Source organism: Adelges cooleyi, unplaced genomic scaffold, assembly GCF_023614345.1.
Source record: "Adelges cooleyi isolate 19-005CV unplaced genomic scaffold, UGA_ACOO_1.1 ACOO_flye_CR_arks_rails_tigmint_CR_PRNA_108, whole genome shotgun sequence".
Taxonomy (NCBI): domain Eukaryota; kingdom Metazoa; phylum Arthropoda; class Insecta; order Hemiptera; family Adelgidae; genus Adelges; species Adelges cooleyi.
Genome location: NW_026095761.1, coordinates 8,082,634 through 8,101,410, shown reverse-complemented (window position 1 = coordinate 8,101,410; position 18,777 = coordinate 8,082,634). Strand labels below are relative to the sequence as shown.

Here is an 18,777-nt window from a genome sequence, read left to right as displayed (position 1 = left end):
ATTAACATAATAGTAGTAATATAACATCATAGTGAAATGGTTATTTTTTAAAACATAAAATATAAATTTTGTTTAACAAAAATTTACATGATTTGAATATTATTCAATGCATAACACAGATAAGATCTGATTACTCATTAATTATTGTATACTTATAAATTAAGTGTCATATAATATGAAATATAAATAATCCAAGAAAGTTGTTTAACTATTAATAATGATGATCATTACTATATAATAATAGATCGTGGAATACAATTGTTTGGTGTTTGATTAAGTGGAATACTTAACTTATATATTGATTAATAATAATACAATAGCTTTTAAAAGAAACATTTATATAAATTAATAAATCACAGTTGTCTTAACAGCAAAAAAAAATAATAATTAAAAACCACAACCTAATGTAAAAATGTCATATTAAACTTAAGTAAAATATATTTTAATCAAAAAAAAATATATATATAACATAATGTCTAATGGAGTACCTGTCACACAATAATAAGATCTTTAAATAAATAATAAGAATAATAAATTGCTATAAATGGGAATGTTGCTCTTCAATAATTTATGATTAATACTTAAATAACTATTAGTGGATATCACAGTCACAACATAATAGTGTGTAAAGTGATAAAGCCGTTAATATTTTTCAATGTGGATAAGTAACATATATGTTATTAATACAATTATTTTGTTCTTTTTTATTACTTCCACTAGCGAGAAAATTGTTGAACAAAAAAATATTTTAGTTAAACAATGAAGTTAAAAAAATATTCTTAACTTCTTGTACTTAAATTAAATTAAACTTCAACTATCAAAACAATTTTTGTAAACTATAAATAAAACAACAATGTATAGACACTAAAACAACAATTTTCTTCTTTCATCACAGTACAAATGAAATATATTTTTTTTAAGTTATTATTTAATTAATAATACCAATATTTCATTGAAAAATATTTTCTAAAAATACATTTTTGTTAAACCAAATTTTGTATGATTACTGATAAAAAAGAAGTCAATATTAGTTGTTAAGTAACATTTTTGTATAGCTACACCTACTATAGATTTTGTTGAGCTTACCTGCTTATAATACATGTCAATTACCATAAGTTAGATGCCATTCCATAAACCTAATTCAATAATTAATGAGATACTTAAAAATACCTAACAGGGCATCCAAAAAAAAAAGTTTTATATTATTATTAACAAAAAATAATTAGAAATATGAAATTAAAACAAAAAACTAATAGAGTCAATACCAAACAATTGAAATAAAAATACTGGAAAATGTTTAAATTGTTTAAACATTTAATTTAATTGTTATATATATTTTTTTTTCATTCTTAAGTATTCTTATTATATTCCATACATTTTTGGCAGTTGAGAATTACTTGAAAACTATTTTGATTTTTTAAGAACAAATGAATGAATAAAAAATAATAATAATTAATAACATTTTTAATAAATATTTTTTTTCCGTGTTTGTAATCTATTATTCTTTTTTTTAATAGGTTCTTTAATAATAAATATTGAATGTTTACAAATAAAAAATTGTTGTTTATTTTTGTTTACTTCTCTCGCATATTATTTGTTTAGGCAAGTTCAAAATTTTTACTATGAAGTCATAATTTATGAGTAGTTTGATTATAATAACATTTAAAAAAATGTTTAAGAATTGTTGTCTAATTAATTTAATAAAAACTGATATTAATTGTTCATATAATAAATTATCGAGTAGAACACAAAATATGTCGAAAAACATTGAATAAAAAGATACATTTTTAAATGGAAGAAATATTAATTAATAAAATAATGTATGAAAATGTACAGTTTGATGTGTACGGAATATTGACTAGATTATCTAATTGGTCTCATTTTCAAAACCATTTGATTCACTGTTTGTTCATCTGATAAATAAGCAAAATGTTGTCCTTTAGTTATCAAATCAACCAGTTATCGATGAACAAGTTGAATGATAATTATAGTAATGGTAACATTCACCAAAGTTTTTCCACCGAATAACTAGAGAATCCTGGATTCTTACGCAAGTCCCAATACTGATGATTATATTCCCACGTCTCCATGCCGTTTTTAACTGTTTTCCTAAACCATTTTGGTTCATGCTGTTCTCCAGTTTCTTCTTTTTGTTTACGTCGTTCACGTTGCATTTGCTCTAAATTGAGTTTCATTGATTCAGCACGATTTAAATCTCCTTCTTCTAACATCCTACATTTATGTGCACATAAAAACATTTATTACATATATTGTATAGGAGAAATATAATGCAAACTAGTTTTTATTACTTAAATTACCATACTTTATCGTAAGTGCAGAGTTGGGCATTGTTTAATATTAAATATTTGATAATACAGTCATTTATTAGTTATTTACAAATACATTTTTTATTTATTTATTTGAATGTTAAATTATAATTTTTTTAAATTGCTATCAGTTGTTCAAAATATTAGCAGAGTTTGTGTAAATATAAAGCTGAGTTAAGATCAAAATCTAGATAGCTCGTCTTTGTTTGTCGTCTTATTTGTTTGAAAAAAGAAGTTATTTTAATATGTATCTAAATAATAAAAACAAATTTTTAATTACATAAGATAAAGAGTAATTTAAGTTCATTTTTTATTTCAAAAAACAGAAGTTATTTATTTTTTATGAAAACATATTTGTAATCAATTTGAAATGTACTAAAATAATTTTTTTTTTTATTAATTATAAACAAACAGATTATCTATTATTTATCAAATTTCAAATCATTTTATCTTAAAATTATGTATTATTGATCGGAAAAATGTATTCATTCAACTTGTTCTCAACACTAGTTTTTTTTTAAATTTAAATCCAGAAAATGTTTAGTACTTACCTAAAAAAATGGATTTTTAGGGTTTGATTAGATTTGAGTAAACCATAAAAATTTTTTTTTAAAAAACCGGATATTATGCCAACTTTATATTAACAATTTAATTCTTTTAAAATAATTTTTAAAATATATGGATATTTTTCGGTTTAAAGCTAATTGATAAAATCTCCAGCTAAATAATTGATTAAAGAAATGAACATTTTTTTAAAATTTCAATTATATCTTAATAAATAAATAATTGAAAGGATGCAAAAAATGTACTTACTTCAAATGATTTTAATCATTTTGATTTACAAAAGTGATATACAATAACGCAAATCATAAATACCTCTGATCAGGACGGAATCTGGTGTCAGTTTTGGGAAGGTATTTGGCTGTGTCTGTATCGAGTTCGTTTAGCTCCATCGCAAACCTCGTAAAGCCATAATATAATTCATAGTTTTCAGGCATCGTACCTAATGAATAGCAATACTTTTATAATGATTATCACAAAAACTTGGCTGCAAACATATTTCTTTTAACTAAAAAAAAATTACTATCAGCTATTTAGTAGAACCAGTGAAATTTTCAAAATATCTACGCAAGTATTTCCAACTTAAAGTCTAGAAAATAATATTACGTTCTACATAACTGAAAATCGAAGTTAATAGCTGTGTTTAGAACTTTAGGATCTTAAAATTTAAAAGCCTCTGTGATTATATAAATATTAAGTTTTAAAAAATTGTGTGCTTACCCGGTCGCCATATACATTTAGCGGAAGGTGCAACTCCGCAATATAAAGCTTCATTCCATTTACCAAATAATTTTCGTACTACTCTACCTTCGTTATCGTCAACTACAACTCCGTGTATTTCGTGGCGTTTTGCTGAGAAATAACTTGCCTTTAAAAAAAAATTATAAAAAGAACTATTTTAATATTATAAGTTCTTTGAATCTTAAATAAAACTTAATAAAACACAAACTTTAACAAAAGTTAGTTTGCATGTTATATTTTTGTCCAAATTGGTAATTTTTAGTTCACCATATTGATCTACGGATCTCTGTCCGCCAAACAAATTGTGTACACAAGTCGTCACTTTATTCCATCTATAATGATCTTTACTATCATTACATATCAGCTGTACATTAACATACCCTGAAAAATAGTCATAAGATAAACCATTATTACCATCATTGACATTTAACATATGAAGAACATGTTTTTTATAGTCACAATAAAGAGAGAACAAGAGGCGAAGACAGGAGTTAGTTTCTGTAGTTTAAGTTTTTACATAGAGTTGAGTGTAATATTACCAGACACATATGAGATGTTTTTTTAAGTACATTTGATAAATAGATTCATTCAAGCGAATAAAAAAAAAGTGCTTAAGTCTATATTAATTTGTTTTAATTTACAGAAATAACAAAATACAACTAACTTAGTTGCAACATTTATAAACCATTACCTGTTGGTTGGAATTCCATTGATTTTCCCCAAAATTTAGTTTTAATTCTAACGTCTTGCCAAAATATAAAGTTCTTCGATTCGGCATGGCAAACACTAATAGGCGGATGGTGACTTACCTAAAAATTCACCAATTCAAAGTTACAAGACTGTAAAAACTTGATAATTTATAACAATCAGTAAAATTTTCCAATTCACTTTTCATTAAGCCAAACTTTTTCTAGTGTGATGTTTATCGTAACATTATTTAGTTCTTACTTGTTCAGCAATAAATTTGAAACCTTTATCGTCCCGTATGCATTCATATGTTTCACCTAAAAGTGGATTGAAGGGTTTTGAACCAGCTCTATAGTAACTTGATCCATAGCTAGACACTGCAAAAGCAGCTACATAAACCATACGCTCGTACACATCAGATTGTTCAGAGGCCTTGTCCAAAAGCTCACTGTATTCCAATTCTTCACACATCCTCTAAAAAACATTAATTTAATTTAGTAATTAGTTGGTAAATCCAGATACGATGTATCTAGCCCATTTTAAATTATTTAAAGTAAACAGAAGTCAATGTGACAGAAAATTGAATTATAACAAACAAAATAGGACGATTAGAAAGTCAGATAGCTTTTAGACTGAAAAGTACAGGTTAAGAAAGTCTTAAATTTCATTAACACCATTATCTTTTTTGTAACAAGATAAAAATACCATAATTACTTTTTAATTGATTTTTTAAAGAATCTATTTTCGAACAAATAAAATACAACTGTAACTGTTAACTAAAGAAGCAATATAATATGAAAAGCGATAATTTTTTTTACAGAAAATCTAGTAAAATATATTGTATTGCATTTGATATTGAATTCCTATCTTCTTAGAAATAATTTGGATAAATCTGCATCTGAGAATTAAACGATTTTCAACAGAAATTAAAGATTGTACAAAGATTGTAAAGATGTTAATTTGCCTATACTTAACTCCTTGTCTGCGCGTGGTCTAAAATCGCCTTTTTATTAAGGGGCTTAGCCATTTTGGAGGTGATTCATGAAAAACAAATAACGCAAAATACATAATATGAGGTTCAAAACTTTATTACAACCACATTAGATCTATTAGATATTAATGTATGATATTTTTTATAAACAAAACCATTTTAACAATGATCTTGCTAACTATCAATTAAAACCCATTATTTAAAAAAAAAAAAAGTATTATTATTTTTAGTATTGTAATGGTATAATATTAATTGTCAATAATAATAAACACTTTTTTTTATAGATTTAATTAAAGGGGAAACCTGGTTACAAAGCTAATAAAAAGTAAATTGTTAACTAAATGACTATTTTTGTATAAGTTGTAGTTATTATTAGCATTATTGCTTTGGCAACGGTTATGCTAACTGCGGGCGTGTGTAACATTCAATTTTTGAGAAATGATAAAAAAAAAATTAGGAATATAGGCAAAAGACCAACGATGGAAGTCAATTATTTTTTGTTTATAAAAACCAAGCGTGAAAAATAATAAAATGTTCGATCATCTAATGCAAATTTTTTGTTAGGTACTTTGGAAAATACCAAAGGCATATTGACTTATGAAATATTTTTTTCTCGAAGTTTTCCACAATTTTGGATAATATAATAATGAGTAAACGACAAACGTGTCTATTAACCGCGGCATAACCATTTGTGTACACAATAATAATTACATAAATACTTCGAATTTAGGGTTAAAACCAAAGAATTAAAATTGTAACCTTGTAATTTCATTATGTGAGCCCGCCCCGCGAAGGGGAAACGGTTTTTTTGCAAATAAATAATTGTGACATTAAAAAATTAATAAACGATGCGGGCTGGGGGGGGGGGGAGTGAAATGACTAGCGGCAATGACTTCGATTTCAATGATAAAAAAAAAATTAAAACTCAACGAGTATAGTCGTCTTCAATAGTTCTATCCATTAATGAAAAAAAAAATTCGGCAAGACTTTGTAAGAGGTTCTGTAAATGTCTACATTTCGGACTCGTTTAGCTCTGAATAGGAATATCCGATTTCATTCAATATGTTTAAGCACGTCAGTGTATCATGCATTAATATGCCCCACAGAGCACAGGGGGATGAAATTTGACCTTCTAAGTTCTAACAATGGGTTTAAAGTCATAAGGTGCGATTGTTTTATGAGGAAGTTTTAATTCTAGATAGCACCCTCGTACGTAACTCGTAAATAGCCTCACAATTATTAGGAAAAAGTGTTCTTACGATACCGAGAGTAGATATATAAAATATCGTTATTAATGTAAAGGGTTTAAACATGGTAAATATGGTTCGTAATGTACAGAGTCTCTGTAACAGAGTGATATGAAATCCCCCTTGTCCCCCTTCCATTGTTAGGTCCATTAAAAATGTCTTACACGTGTATTTAAAGTCTAATGACCAGAATTTCGATTCAAAATAATGTAAGCTTAAATTAGCCATAAAACATAATCAGCAAATCTCTCGCTAAAAAAATTAAATATAAAAGTGTATTTATTTTGAATAGATTATAACTTCAAGTTTTTAGTAACCCAAGCCCCTTAAATTTCCGCCAATAATTTTAACGTGTTTAAGTAGATAATTCAAAACGTCACAGCTTGAACCCAGCCAACTACCCGCGCGAGACGACTTCTAGACACGTTCCCATATTTACATAATAATAATAATATTATTGTAATATTGTATATTGCGTAAATAGCACGTGTTTGATAGCGATAACAACAATAATATTCGGATGCGCGCCTTATTGAAGTCGAACAAGAGACAAAAGTCTAGTGTATACTGTTTACATACAAACCCAGTGAATAAGACAAAATTAACCACGGCGACCTTAATAACGTTCAATGCATACTCAATCAATACTTACTTGTAACATGTTGAGAGGTTCATTAAGGGCGACTGGCATAGACACTTGAGACAAGTCTTTGCCAATGTTTTTGCACAAAAGATTCCATAAAGACAAACCTTCAGTGTCGGGTTTGGGACACGGCAGTTTAGTCCTTCGCCCGGTCATGTTTCGAATAACCCCCGATCCTTCACAATCGACTACTGAAAAGATAAAATATGTTGGTGGAACAATCTTTAGCTAAAGCTAAATAAGCTAATTGTGTAATTTACCATTACACGCGTAAAAAAACAAACATTACTGTTAAAAGCTAATATGTAAATGTATTTTAAATTCAATTTTTGTTATTTAAGATTTTATAAAAACAAAACTCTTATCATAAAAAGCTTTGGTATAAATAGAGGCTGATTACTGACAAAAATATTGATTTTGCGTGCAAGAGAAAGAGGAATAGGTATGTGCCCCTTTTGAGCTTTTGCCAGTGTGCAAACCTTAACAGAGTAGCCACTTTTCGATATACGAAATGTGCGGAAGTTCTCCCAACGTTCAACGTACATAAAGTTCTATATTATGTTATTATACATTGACCATTTGAACCAACATCTACGAAATTAATCATATGACAAGGAAAACATGGGTTTATTAAGTATACGATATTTTAAATCGCTAGTTTCGTTCTGAATAACAATTCATATAAAAATTGCTGTAATACCAGTGGCGTAACTACCGTGCGTACAGTGTGACAGCTGCCTCTAGGCGCATTCTATTTTAGGTCGTTTATGTACGATTTACTATACACGTTAACATGTAATATAGGGCCAAAAAAATGTCTTACTCGTGGGCGCTTTAGTCTCTAGTTTCGCCACTGAGTAATACCAAAGAAAATTAAACAAAATTCCAAGAAGGATGGTCCTCTCTAACAGTGATAAGATTGAGGATCGGCGGACGACGATCACTCCCCCCCCTTTGTAAATCATAATATTAAATTAGAACTACAATACAATGTCTGATACTTACAGGTAATTGTATTTTTGTTAAAACTAACCTATTAAATATGAGTTGTGTATGTTACGTATCTCAGTAGGCCACGAAAATTCAAAAATAATAATTAGTACTACATTAAGACGTTTTTGTGACAAATATATAATATTGTATAAATTTAGTACAGTGATATGATTATTTTGCTAAAAGAACGAATTGGGGATAGTTTATTAAGAACACCAAGTTTAACCAAGAAAATTATTTAGTTAATGAAAAAGACGGGACTTTAAGTTACAGAAGACATGAAGTGAGTAAAAAGGATAAATATTTGTCTCAAGTTAGGATATGGACATTGGCTGACCAAATATAAAGAGGAAGAAGCTTGAATCTTCAGTACTTAACTGACTCTCGTGCAGACGTCTTGTCTTACGAGGTTGCCTACATAAGAAATTATAGTGTATTTTAAAAAAAAAATATTAAACATATTTAATGTTTAAGTATTAAAAATAATAAATATATGTATGTTGTATTCTCAACGTTCAAACTAGAACTGAACTAAATTGAATTCAATAAATTAAGAGATCATATTTTTATGAATTGTTTTAAGCCAGATATTAAACACTAAAATATTAGACAGAAACTTAATATGTTTTAATATACTAGCCACCTTAGATACTAGCTTGTTACTGCTTGTTAATATACTATATCATTATCTATAATTCCACCACTACTCTAAATTTATTTGGTACTTCAACGAGACATGGAAATGCTCTTTCGTTGTTCCAGGCTGAAAAACTTTTTTTTGCTTTAAAACTACCACGGACTGAGTAAAACACATTCTAAATAGCAATGTTGAGGTTAATAATGTAAAGTAATATATTTTTGTATTAGTTTTGATGTAATAGTATTTTTCAAAATTCATGCTATTTCCACTTTTAGGTATATTAATTCTTTAAGACCTGGGATTTCCTTATCCCCACTATGGCCTGACGTGTGGTAGCTTTTTTTACTTTATAAAACCGTTTTATTTAATATAAACATGCTTTTTTGCCTAAAAGCAGAATGGATTACATGAAATAATGTAAGTAAGTACCTCCTTGATGGTTATTATACTCAGAAGTTGCACCATCACTGTTTTCAGAAGATATTGAACCGTCTTCTGAGGATAAAGACCCAGCTTCAGACGATGTATCTGAAGTATGAGCTACATCGCCAGACACAATTTCATTTGAAATATTTTCTTCACACTCAGTAATTTTGCCACCTTGATATTCTTCTGCGTCAAAGAACACCTCTGAGCCACTTACTCCTGAGCTATACGACAATGATGAGCTCAAAACCTACAATTTGTTTAAAATATATAACACTGTCTTTGATGGCAATTAGTGTACGCAAAATTGATTTAAATATTACTTACTGGATCGGGAAAGCTTGATATGTCTGCTGTAACATGTATGTTATTTAGTTTAGCGCGTAATTCACTGTTTTGTTGAATAGCTTTGTTTAACGCTGATCTATAACTTGATAGTTTATTATCAAGTGAATCGCCAATAAATAAATGATTACGTTCTTCAGTTATTGCACCCATTAAACATTTAAAACTGTTTTGTACTGAATGAAAAAAATACGTATCATAATTATTAATACATACAAATAATCTTTGCAGTAGTATATATATATATATATATATATATATATATATATATATATATATATATATATATATATATATATATATATATAGTTTATACATACTATCTTTTGCTAAAATCACAAAATCTGTATAAAGTTGAAGGTCACTAGATGATGGATTAACAGTTAACGAAGGATTACTGTTAGATAAATTTTGTGAAGGATTTCCCATTTGCTAAACAACAATAATGAAGTAAATGGTTATTAATTTATAATAATGTGTTTAAATATATAGCTTTGTAATACACATACAAAATGAACAGACGAATCCACTGCATCGTTAGACATTTTATTAGCAGATTGATTTGTCGACTGATTCATATCAATGCCCCATCCAGCAATTGTACCACCCCAACTTCCACCTCCACTCTTCTTTTTGCGAAGACGAAACCTGGTACTTTTCTTAGTAGTTTGTAATCCATCATATGCACCAATCTCAAAAAAAAAAAATTATATTTTATTACTAAAAATTTAAGATAATATTTTTAATTTTTTGCATAAAAATGTTAAACAAACAAAAATGAGCATAGAACAACATAAAATCCACTCTATTTACTATTATTTTGTTTCAGATTTAAAGTTCAAGGAATAGTTCAATGGAATATATTTATATTTAAAATTAACTTACATCATTTTCAGTGGATTCCAGCTGATCAAGAATACGGTTTAGCGATTTCATATTTTGTTCTACATGTTTTAATTCTGAAGTTGCAGAATCTAGTTGTGAACACCATCCATTAAGACGAGTAGAAGGTGTTTTGCCTGATTCAACTGGAGATAAAACTGTAAACAAATAATAGAGCAAAGGTGAGAAGATACTGGTTTGATGCTTTTTAATATAAAAACTATAAAATATATTATTTGTTGGGACCATTTTATTGACCTAAATCAACAACTTTATTTAACTGATATTTAAATATGAGGTATCCATGCTTATTACAAAAACTAGTAGATACGTTGGTTTTATTAAGCAGAAAAGTATGTTTCACCTAATTGAACCCCATGTAGAGGCAAACGTACTAATTTTGGTAGCAGAGTGAAACATATTTGTTTTTGTCATTGGAGGTGTTATTTCAAAGTTAAGACTAAAAATAACTTTTATAAGTGTAAACGCTATAATAGCTTAATAATACACAATGAGTTAAAGATTTGGTTTGGAGTATTAAAAAAAAAATACTTACTTGAAGTAGTTTTTTGAGGTGAAGTATGCTTAGTTAAGCCAAACGTTAGAATATGTTGTCTATACAGACGATGGTGTTTTATTTCTCTTACCCAATTAGTAAACGTTTCAAAAGTTTTTGCCTAGTGTACAAATTTAAGTAATTTAATAAAATATTTTTATAGTTTACAAAATATCATAAAACACAATTATGTCACAAAGAGTTACCTTCAAGTGATATATAAATTCTTCAGCGTCAATATCCAATCTTTTACGCTGATACTTTGTAGAAATAACTGATAGGCCTATATCAACTTGACCATGTATTTTACCTCGAGACATATCTATGGGATTCTTTCCATATTTTAGAATTCCTTTGTCGAGGATAAAATACCGCTAAATTAAAGGGGCAAAACCTATTATTAATAATTCACAATATTACATTTTTTTAGGTATAAGAGTTATTGAGAACATTGCATATTGTTGACTGAGAATAAAAACCACTATTGTAAAGGTAATTTGCCTCTTTATAGCTTATTAATGTAACTTATAAATTATATTTTGTTAAAGCTTTAATGGATTGAAATTTCATTTGAATAATTTTCAGTTTTTCGCTGTCTTTTGGACTCATTGCAGAGTCTATCCTCGGAGCCTAGTCACCGTTCTGCTGTTGTGACTATAGCGCTCAGAGGATGAATCTGCAATGAGGCCAAAATTCAGCAAAAAACTGAAGACATACATCTGAAAATTATAAACTTCACTTATAAATTGTTAAGTGAGATTTCATAAACAGGACTACGGTAGAAAAACTTATAAAACAATAGTACAAATAAATAAATTTTAATTTATATTATAATTCACCAATATATTATGACATAAAATAACTTTCCATAAACATTAATAATCCTCATTAAACTGTTTTTCATTCATAAAAAATATAATCATAAGTTACGTGTAAGTCTGTGTAAAAAGTACGTAAACTGATGTTATAATATTTTTATTTTAGATAAATCATGCTAAATAAATTTCATCCTCTTTAAAATACTCTCTATTTGTTGCACTTGGACCATCTCAGACTTAATTGTAATGAGCCTATGTTGTTTAAAAGGTCAAGTACTAGGACGAGATCACTGTCTCGGCCAAGAACTCGTCTATTGTAAACAAGGCATTAGGCTTTTCAGCTGCAGTGTCAACGGTGTCTACCGAATAAATTTTATCTAATATAAAAAAATTACGGCATCAGTTCGCAAACTTTTTGGACATGTAACATATTATATTGCATCGTATCATATCATATTATAACATAAGGTTTTATCAACAATTGCAATAAAACCAAAACCAAATTGTGTATTTTGTAATTAAGAAAATGTTTAAAAATTACATTTTCAGCAGCTATTATACCCACCTTGTGCCATCCTTTTAATGGCCATTTTCGTTTCTTATGTAAATAACCTCTGTAAAGCTCTGGTTTTTTATCGTACCTTTGACCATCTTTTAAGCCTTCTACAATTTCCCATTCAATACCACGGCGAAATACTTTTTTGGAACCTAAAATATAATTTAATCGGTTTAATAGTTAATATGTAACATTCTATATGCCTAATATAACATATAATTATTAACGGTTTTTATTTAGTAATACATAATTATTAGTTTACAACACATTTTTTATTAGAAAAAGAATAGACATTTCTTTAATATTTAGTCACAATACAAAAAAGTGATTAAAAAAAAAAGTATAATCAAGTGATAAATTAAAATAAGTTGCAGTTTATTGAACATTATAATTTTTAAAAAACTATTGGAAAATTTTTTAATTTTTAGAGAATAAGCTTACTTATTAAAGTGAAGTTAAAAATGTTTTCATGAAATTTAAAAAATATTTATGTATTCATGTTTGAGTGTATTCATTGTTAATATGGAACATATTATGTATATATTTTTCTTTAAGTGTTTATACATATCATTAATTAGTCTTGTTCATATGACCTATTGAGTTGGTTTGTTTGTATACTCTATTCTATGTTAATTAATAATAGAAAGGTAATTTAATTATTAACATTTAGTGTTGCAAAACTATTAGTCCAGAAATTAAATAATATAACACCTACTAATCTACATACAAAATTATATATTTTGCTGTCACATGTTGGCTGTTTTTATTTAGAATAACCGTCGAATATTTTTTAAGATTTGTTAAATGTATAGCACAATAAAGGCTTTGAGTAGAATTGTAAGCAATCAGTAAATTGACTCAAAATGACTATTGAACTTGTTATAGTTTATTTCTATATTATATACAACAAATTATTGAATGTAAGTAAGAATTTAGAATAGTTACCGGGTTCTCTCTCGAGCTTTCGTTTTTGATAAACGAACCCGTCTTCCTTGGATTCAATAGATGGTGTATTGCTATCTACACTACCGTCCTGTATTTTGGAATAATATATTAATTCATAAAAAAATATGTAAATTTGCTGTATGAATATTACTGAATCTGAATTCGCGATGAGTGTCCTTCTTTTGAAGCTTAATTGTGGAGACTTCTTTTTTTCCATTTCACTACAAGCTGGGACAGCAATATTGTTTGAACCGCTGGCCATTTTATGATTAAATATTTCTGTTAAAATTAATTAAATAACGTATATTAGGTATAAACTAGAACGTAGAAAGAAGGTTGTTAAACAACATAATTGCATATTACTACAACTATACTCAGATCCAAGGTTAATAATTACAAATTTTGTACTTTAATAATTATTATCATTACCTACCTATCAGTATCAAGTCTATAAACTACCGCAAAAAGGTAGGATAGTGTACAATCGTATTTTGTAATCAAGGAAACAGCTGTTATTTCATTAAAAATTGATAAGTTTATATCGTGTATAATGGGCATTCGGTCTATGTTCCCGTGGCTATAGGTATCCAAATGATTCTTCAGAACGTCCATCAACAGTTAAGTCGACCAAAAAATTATGTAATTTGTTCACATATATTATTACTGGATAATAAAATGACACTTACACTTCAAAAATAGTAAAATTGTTATTGGTATTAATCGTGTGTAAAAAAATGCGACTTTTTAGGCTTTCTGACGAAAGAAACCTGTCGTTTTTTTGTTCGATTTCATTTCGTTTAAACTTTAAACACAAAACTGAGTGATATTACTACAGTCTACAAAATTATATAGTAATCCCGTTTTGTGATTGGTCAGTGAAAAGTATTATTCAATTTTTGAGTCGCGGTAAAGAATTTGTTGATCGCCGACCGACAGGAATCATAATTTTGGCTTTTGTTTGATTTTATATTTCCCTTGGCCCTTTTGCTACCAGATTTTGTTGGTCGGTTGATCCTAATACATCTACGGTATATATTTTCACGGAAGAGGTATATTGGCCGTCTATTGACATTGCGAAATCGTGTCCCTTTCTAGTTTCTATTGACTTGATGTGGGGAAGTCCGAAGTGGGTGTCAGTGAGATTTGAGATAACGGTCACAATCGATTTGATGCGCGGACCTGCCGATGGTGGTGGTGCAAATGACGCTACAGAATTTGCTACTAAATGGTCAAATCCTACTATTATCTCGAGATACTGTTGACTTAATCTCTCCAACCCTTATGTCTATCTTATACAGTAAATTTTCCCACTACTCCATCAACCCGTGTCAACGCCTTTGACTTATTGTTACAGTTAGAAATCGCTATCAAAACAAGTAACCTGTAAAAAACACACACGCACCGACCGACCACCGCCAAATTCAAGATTTTCAGCTCTATTCAGGATTTCGCCAGACAGATAAATGAGACCGGTCGTTGGGGAGTTTTTCGTGTGTTAAATCATAATCGGTGTCATTAAAATCCAACGTTTATTTACTCTTGTTCCGAAGATACTTTGTGCCAATTATCTTTTTCTCGATAATGTTTAACTTCCGTGAACTATTGTTCCGCAGTACTGTTATGACATAGCATTTTCCTTCCGCAAAACATTTGTTCCAAAAAACAATTATTCCATACATTTTATGTCCCCAGTCCCAATTACTTTTGTTCCACAAAACATTTGGAACAAATGTTCGTTAGAAGAAAAAATGTATGGAACAAATATTACCCACCTACTCAGCGACATCTGTGCGTAAAAATACTAATGGATTCATACCGCAACCGCTATAGAGAATTATAGACTAACCTGAAAATTATTTGAAAATATTGGTCAATAATATATAACAACATACACTTACACTACGACTACTCATTACTCAATACTTTACCTCGCTCATAATCTCATGGCTTTTGTTTTAACACTTAAAAACACAAATTAATAATTAAATTATTGTACAAATTGTTGTTCACCGTAAACTTATTAAAGCTTGTTCGATTTCAAAAATCTTTAATTAAATTAAATTCCTATTAAAAACGACGTAGATAGTCTAAAGCTACAAGTACCATCTTCTAACATAAAATGGCTCAAACTGACGCAGCAAAAAAGGTAAATGAATATTATTGTTGTTGTAAATGTGTGTGTACGATTATAGATATTAGATAATGTAGTTATTGAAAAGATATTGTACATAATTGTCGTAGTTTGATTAATTAAAAACATATCTACTGTTTTATATTTGTCTATTGTTTTTACTTTTTTACTTTACATAATATTTACCTCAAGTCATATATTTTATAACAAAGAGTATATATCATGTCAAATAGTTTAGCTGATATCTTGCATATTAATTATGACAACGCTTAAGAATTTGTATATATAATTATTTACAATACAATTACTGATTAATAATAACTGTTCTATTAGTAAATTTTTTTTGTTTTTCAGGCCAAAGAATTTCATGAAACATTAAAGGTTGATGTATGTATAAGATCAAAATAAGTATAAATCGATAAAAATATAGTCTAAGAATACTTTTTTATCAATATTATCTATATTAAAAAAAAGTCATGTAACTTTATGCGATATAAAATATAAATGGTTGATCTATGGATTAGTTTTAGTTTAAAAAATAAAATTTATGGAGTTCTCTAAGTAATGATATTTAAAAAAAATAAAAACAATTGGTTTTAATAAAATGTCATTCTTTACTCTTACACCAAGTCATCATGTATGTTTTTTGGTAAATGTGTATAATGCTTACTTATATTTTATTTCTTTTATTTAAGGCGGAAAATAGAATTGTTCAAAAATTCCCTGAAAGAATAATTCATTTGAATGAACTACTAAAGAGACCGGAATTTAATATCGCAGACATGACAAAATTGAAGTGTAGCCTTGATATCCCAATCGGGACGACAGAAAACAATGTAAATCAGTAAGTATAATTTAAATTTGAGTATGCTGGTGTATGTAATGACTATACTAAATATTATTAAATAAACTTTTTTATTGTAGTTGTGAAGGAAAAACTCCTGGGAAAAGGCCTCGTGTTGATAGTTCTAATTCCAATTCGGGTTTTCAGTCTATGATACCGTCTAACAAAAATCTTACAGAAGTGATTAAAATTGTGAAACCAAATATTAAACAGTTAGTCGAAGATACAAATGCAGTAAGTTAGATGTTAATTTTATATATTAATTAGGATGATGGCTATAAAATCTGTTATCTTTGTTCATCTTACATGGAATAAAATATCTAGTGCATACTGCATTTTTAATGTACCCAGTGGTGTTAGTGGTTTTTTACATATTACATCTGTGATGAACTAAGAAATTATGTTTTATACTATAACTCCTTAATCGTGTAAAAAACTTGGCTATGCAGAATGCACTTTATTGGTCCTGTGATGGATTTAAAGTAATATAAACAACATGTATCTGGATACATGTTGTCAATAGTATGGCGCGTTCAAATCTAACCCGCGCGCTTCGACTTGGTGGGAGAAACCTCTCACCCACCGACGAAAATCGATTGGCCGTGCAGAACGCTCTTATTTTGAATAGAGTATAATTTTTCTACGTGAAAAATATAATAAATGTAATTATCTCTATTTTTTTATAACATCAGATAATTTTTAATGTTATGAATATCTTTGAATATATTTTTATATTATTACAAGTGTGATCACAGGCAAAATAATAATAAAACTGATACTAATTAAAATAAGTTTATTATTTTTTCTCGTGGAAGGAGTTAAGTACAAATATTCAAAATGGTCATATATATCGCGTACTAATTATTTAAAAAAAAAAACACTTCAATATCTAGGAGGCAGGGGAAATGGGAAATCGGTATATTATTATTTTATCGTGGAAAGAATTAAGTACACATGTTCAAAATTGTCATACAAATTTATACAAATTGAGTACTAATTATTGGTATAAAAAATTGCAAGTATTATAATATTGTATATTACAATGTATACAATTGTTGACAACACCGTCCATACTGAGCGATGTTTTCCATTTAGAATGGAAAACCTAGATACAAGCAACAAGTAACAAATTTATTTGATGTCATGCCGCCTACTGTTGACGAGTATCCATCAACTTGTTACCAGTTAGTGGGATACATGTTGACAACATTGTTATTAACATGTTGCTTTATCAGTACCTACCTTAAGTTTAATTGATGGCTTATTTTGAAAATGGTTTAAGTAAGTTTAGGTGTAAAATTTAGATCTTACTGCACATCATTTAAACTTTTTTCATTTACATTTGTAAATAGTACTTAACACATTTGTTTATGTTGAAGTAGTTGCAGTTGATGTATAGATATTTTATTTACCACTTTATTGCAAAAAAAAAATAAAAATTATTAAACCGTTTTTTTAATGAAGCCAATTTGTTATTGTTATGTACTTATCGCTCTGCTGATATTATAATCTTGATTATGATATGGTAATAACTTATATTTCATACATTGACTTAGCAATGGTAATGTGATAATTGACACTATGAAGATATACAACCATGTATAATATACATCATTTAATTTTTAGTTGAAAATGTGGGTATCGTTGTTAATACCGAAAATCGAAGATGGTAACAACTTTGGAGTATCAATTCAAGAAGATACTTTAGCTGAAATTCAGCAGGTCGAAGTTGAAGCATCCAATTATCTTGATCAAGTTTCTCGTTATTATGCTTCGCGGGCTAAATTAGTTAGTAAGGTAAGTTTATGTCGTAATGTAGAAAAGTATGAATCATTTTTACAAAGCCACTTACTGGCCGTTTTATTTTTCAACTAAATTTTATTTTTACGTTACACTGATAGAAAAGTCTTGCAGTTTTTTTTCATATATGCTTAAATGACATTAGTTATGATGGGTAAATATTTATTTTACAGGTCGTTAAATATCCGTACATTGAAGATTACCGAAGATCTGTCGAGGAGTTGGATGAAAAGCAATATTTGTCTATTTCTCTTACCATGCACGAAATTCGAAATCGCTATTCGACATTGCACGATATTGTCATAAAGAATTTCGACAAAATAAAAAAGCCTCGGTCGTCAAACACCGATAGCCTGTATTAAGAATTTAAGATTAAAACATTAAATTTAATTATTCAAATATTTTGTACCCTCATCATTCCTATTGAAACTCTTTAGCCTAATCACTTAGCCTAAAGAAAAATAATATAATACGATCAGTTATAAAAGAGAAAAAAATCATTACTGTAGTCTGAGGAATAAAAGTAGTTGCCTTTAACTGCTTACTATTGATCGTACTTTAGGTACGCTTTTAAATGTAATGTCGTTTTATTCATAAATCTATAAACCCCATAATTTTATTTGTTTTTCTTTTATTCTTATGTC

At 28.1% G+C, this 18,777-nt stretch overlaps 2 protein-coding genes across 6 annotated transcripts; one reads left to right on the top strand and one right to left on the bottom strand.

The window, feature by feature from the left end:
• Positions 1-574: 574 nt before the first annotated feature.
• On the bottom strand, positions 575-15,150 carry LOC126837954 (oxysterol-binding protein-related protein 6-like). Of its 4 annotated transcripts, none has more exons than XM_050572001.1 (18): positions 15,131-15,150; positions 13,510-13,637; positions 13,359-13,446; positions 12,423-12,565; positions 11,246-11,413; positions 11,040-11,160; positions 10,487-10,641; positions 10,111-10,293; positions 9,922-10,033; positions 9,584-9,777; positions 9,260-9,506; positions 7,207-7,388; positions 4,578-4,790; positions 4,321-4,438; positions 3,838-4,010; positions 3,609-3,756; positions 3,204-3,330; positions 575-2,232 (listed from the first exon to the last, which is right to left on the bottom strand). In XM_050572001.1, the coding sequence occupies exons 2-18, from the start codon at positions 13,618-13,620 to the stop codon at positions 2,004-2,006; spliced, it is 2,712 nt and encodes a 903-aa protein (XP_050427958.1). In that variant the 5' UTR covers positions 13,621-13,637; positions 15,131-15,150; the 3' UTR covers positions 575-2,003. The 4 variants fall into 4 exon arrangements, with proteins under 4 accessions (XP_050427958.1, XP_050427950.1, XP_050427942.1 ...); XM_050571993.1 differs by lacking the exon at positions 15,131-15,150 and adding an exon at positions 13,792-13,950; XM_050571985.1 differs by lacking the exon at positions 15,131-15,150 and having other exon boundaries at positions 13,510-13,769.
• Positions 15,151-15,236: 86 nt separating this feature from the next.
• Positions 15,237-18,532, top strand: LOC126837971 (proteasome activator complex subunit 3). 2 transcript variants are annotated; one of them, XM_050572019.1, is made up of 6 exons: positions 15,238-15,504; positions 15,844-15,876; positions 16,185-16,333; positions 16,414-16,567; positions 17,960-18,130; positions 18,307-18,532. In XM_050572019.1, the coding sequence occupies exons 1-6, from the start codon at positions 15,478-15,480 to the stop codon at positions 18,493-18,495; spliced, it is 723 nt and encodes a 240-aa protein (XP_050427976.1). In that variant the 5' UTR covers positions 15,238-15,477; the 3' UTR covers positions 18,496-18,532. The 2 variants fall into 2 exon arrangements, with proteins under 2 accessions (XP_050427985.1, XP_050427976.1); XM_050572028.1 differs by lacking the exon at positions 15,844-15,876 and having other exon boundaries at positions 15,237-15,504.
• Positions 18,533-18,777: the final 245 nt, after the last annotated feature.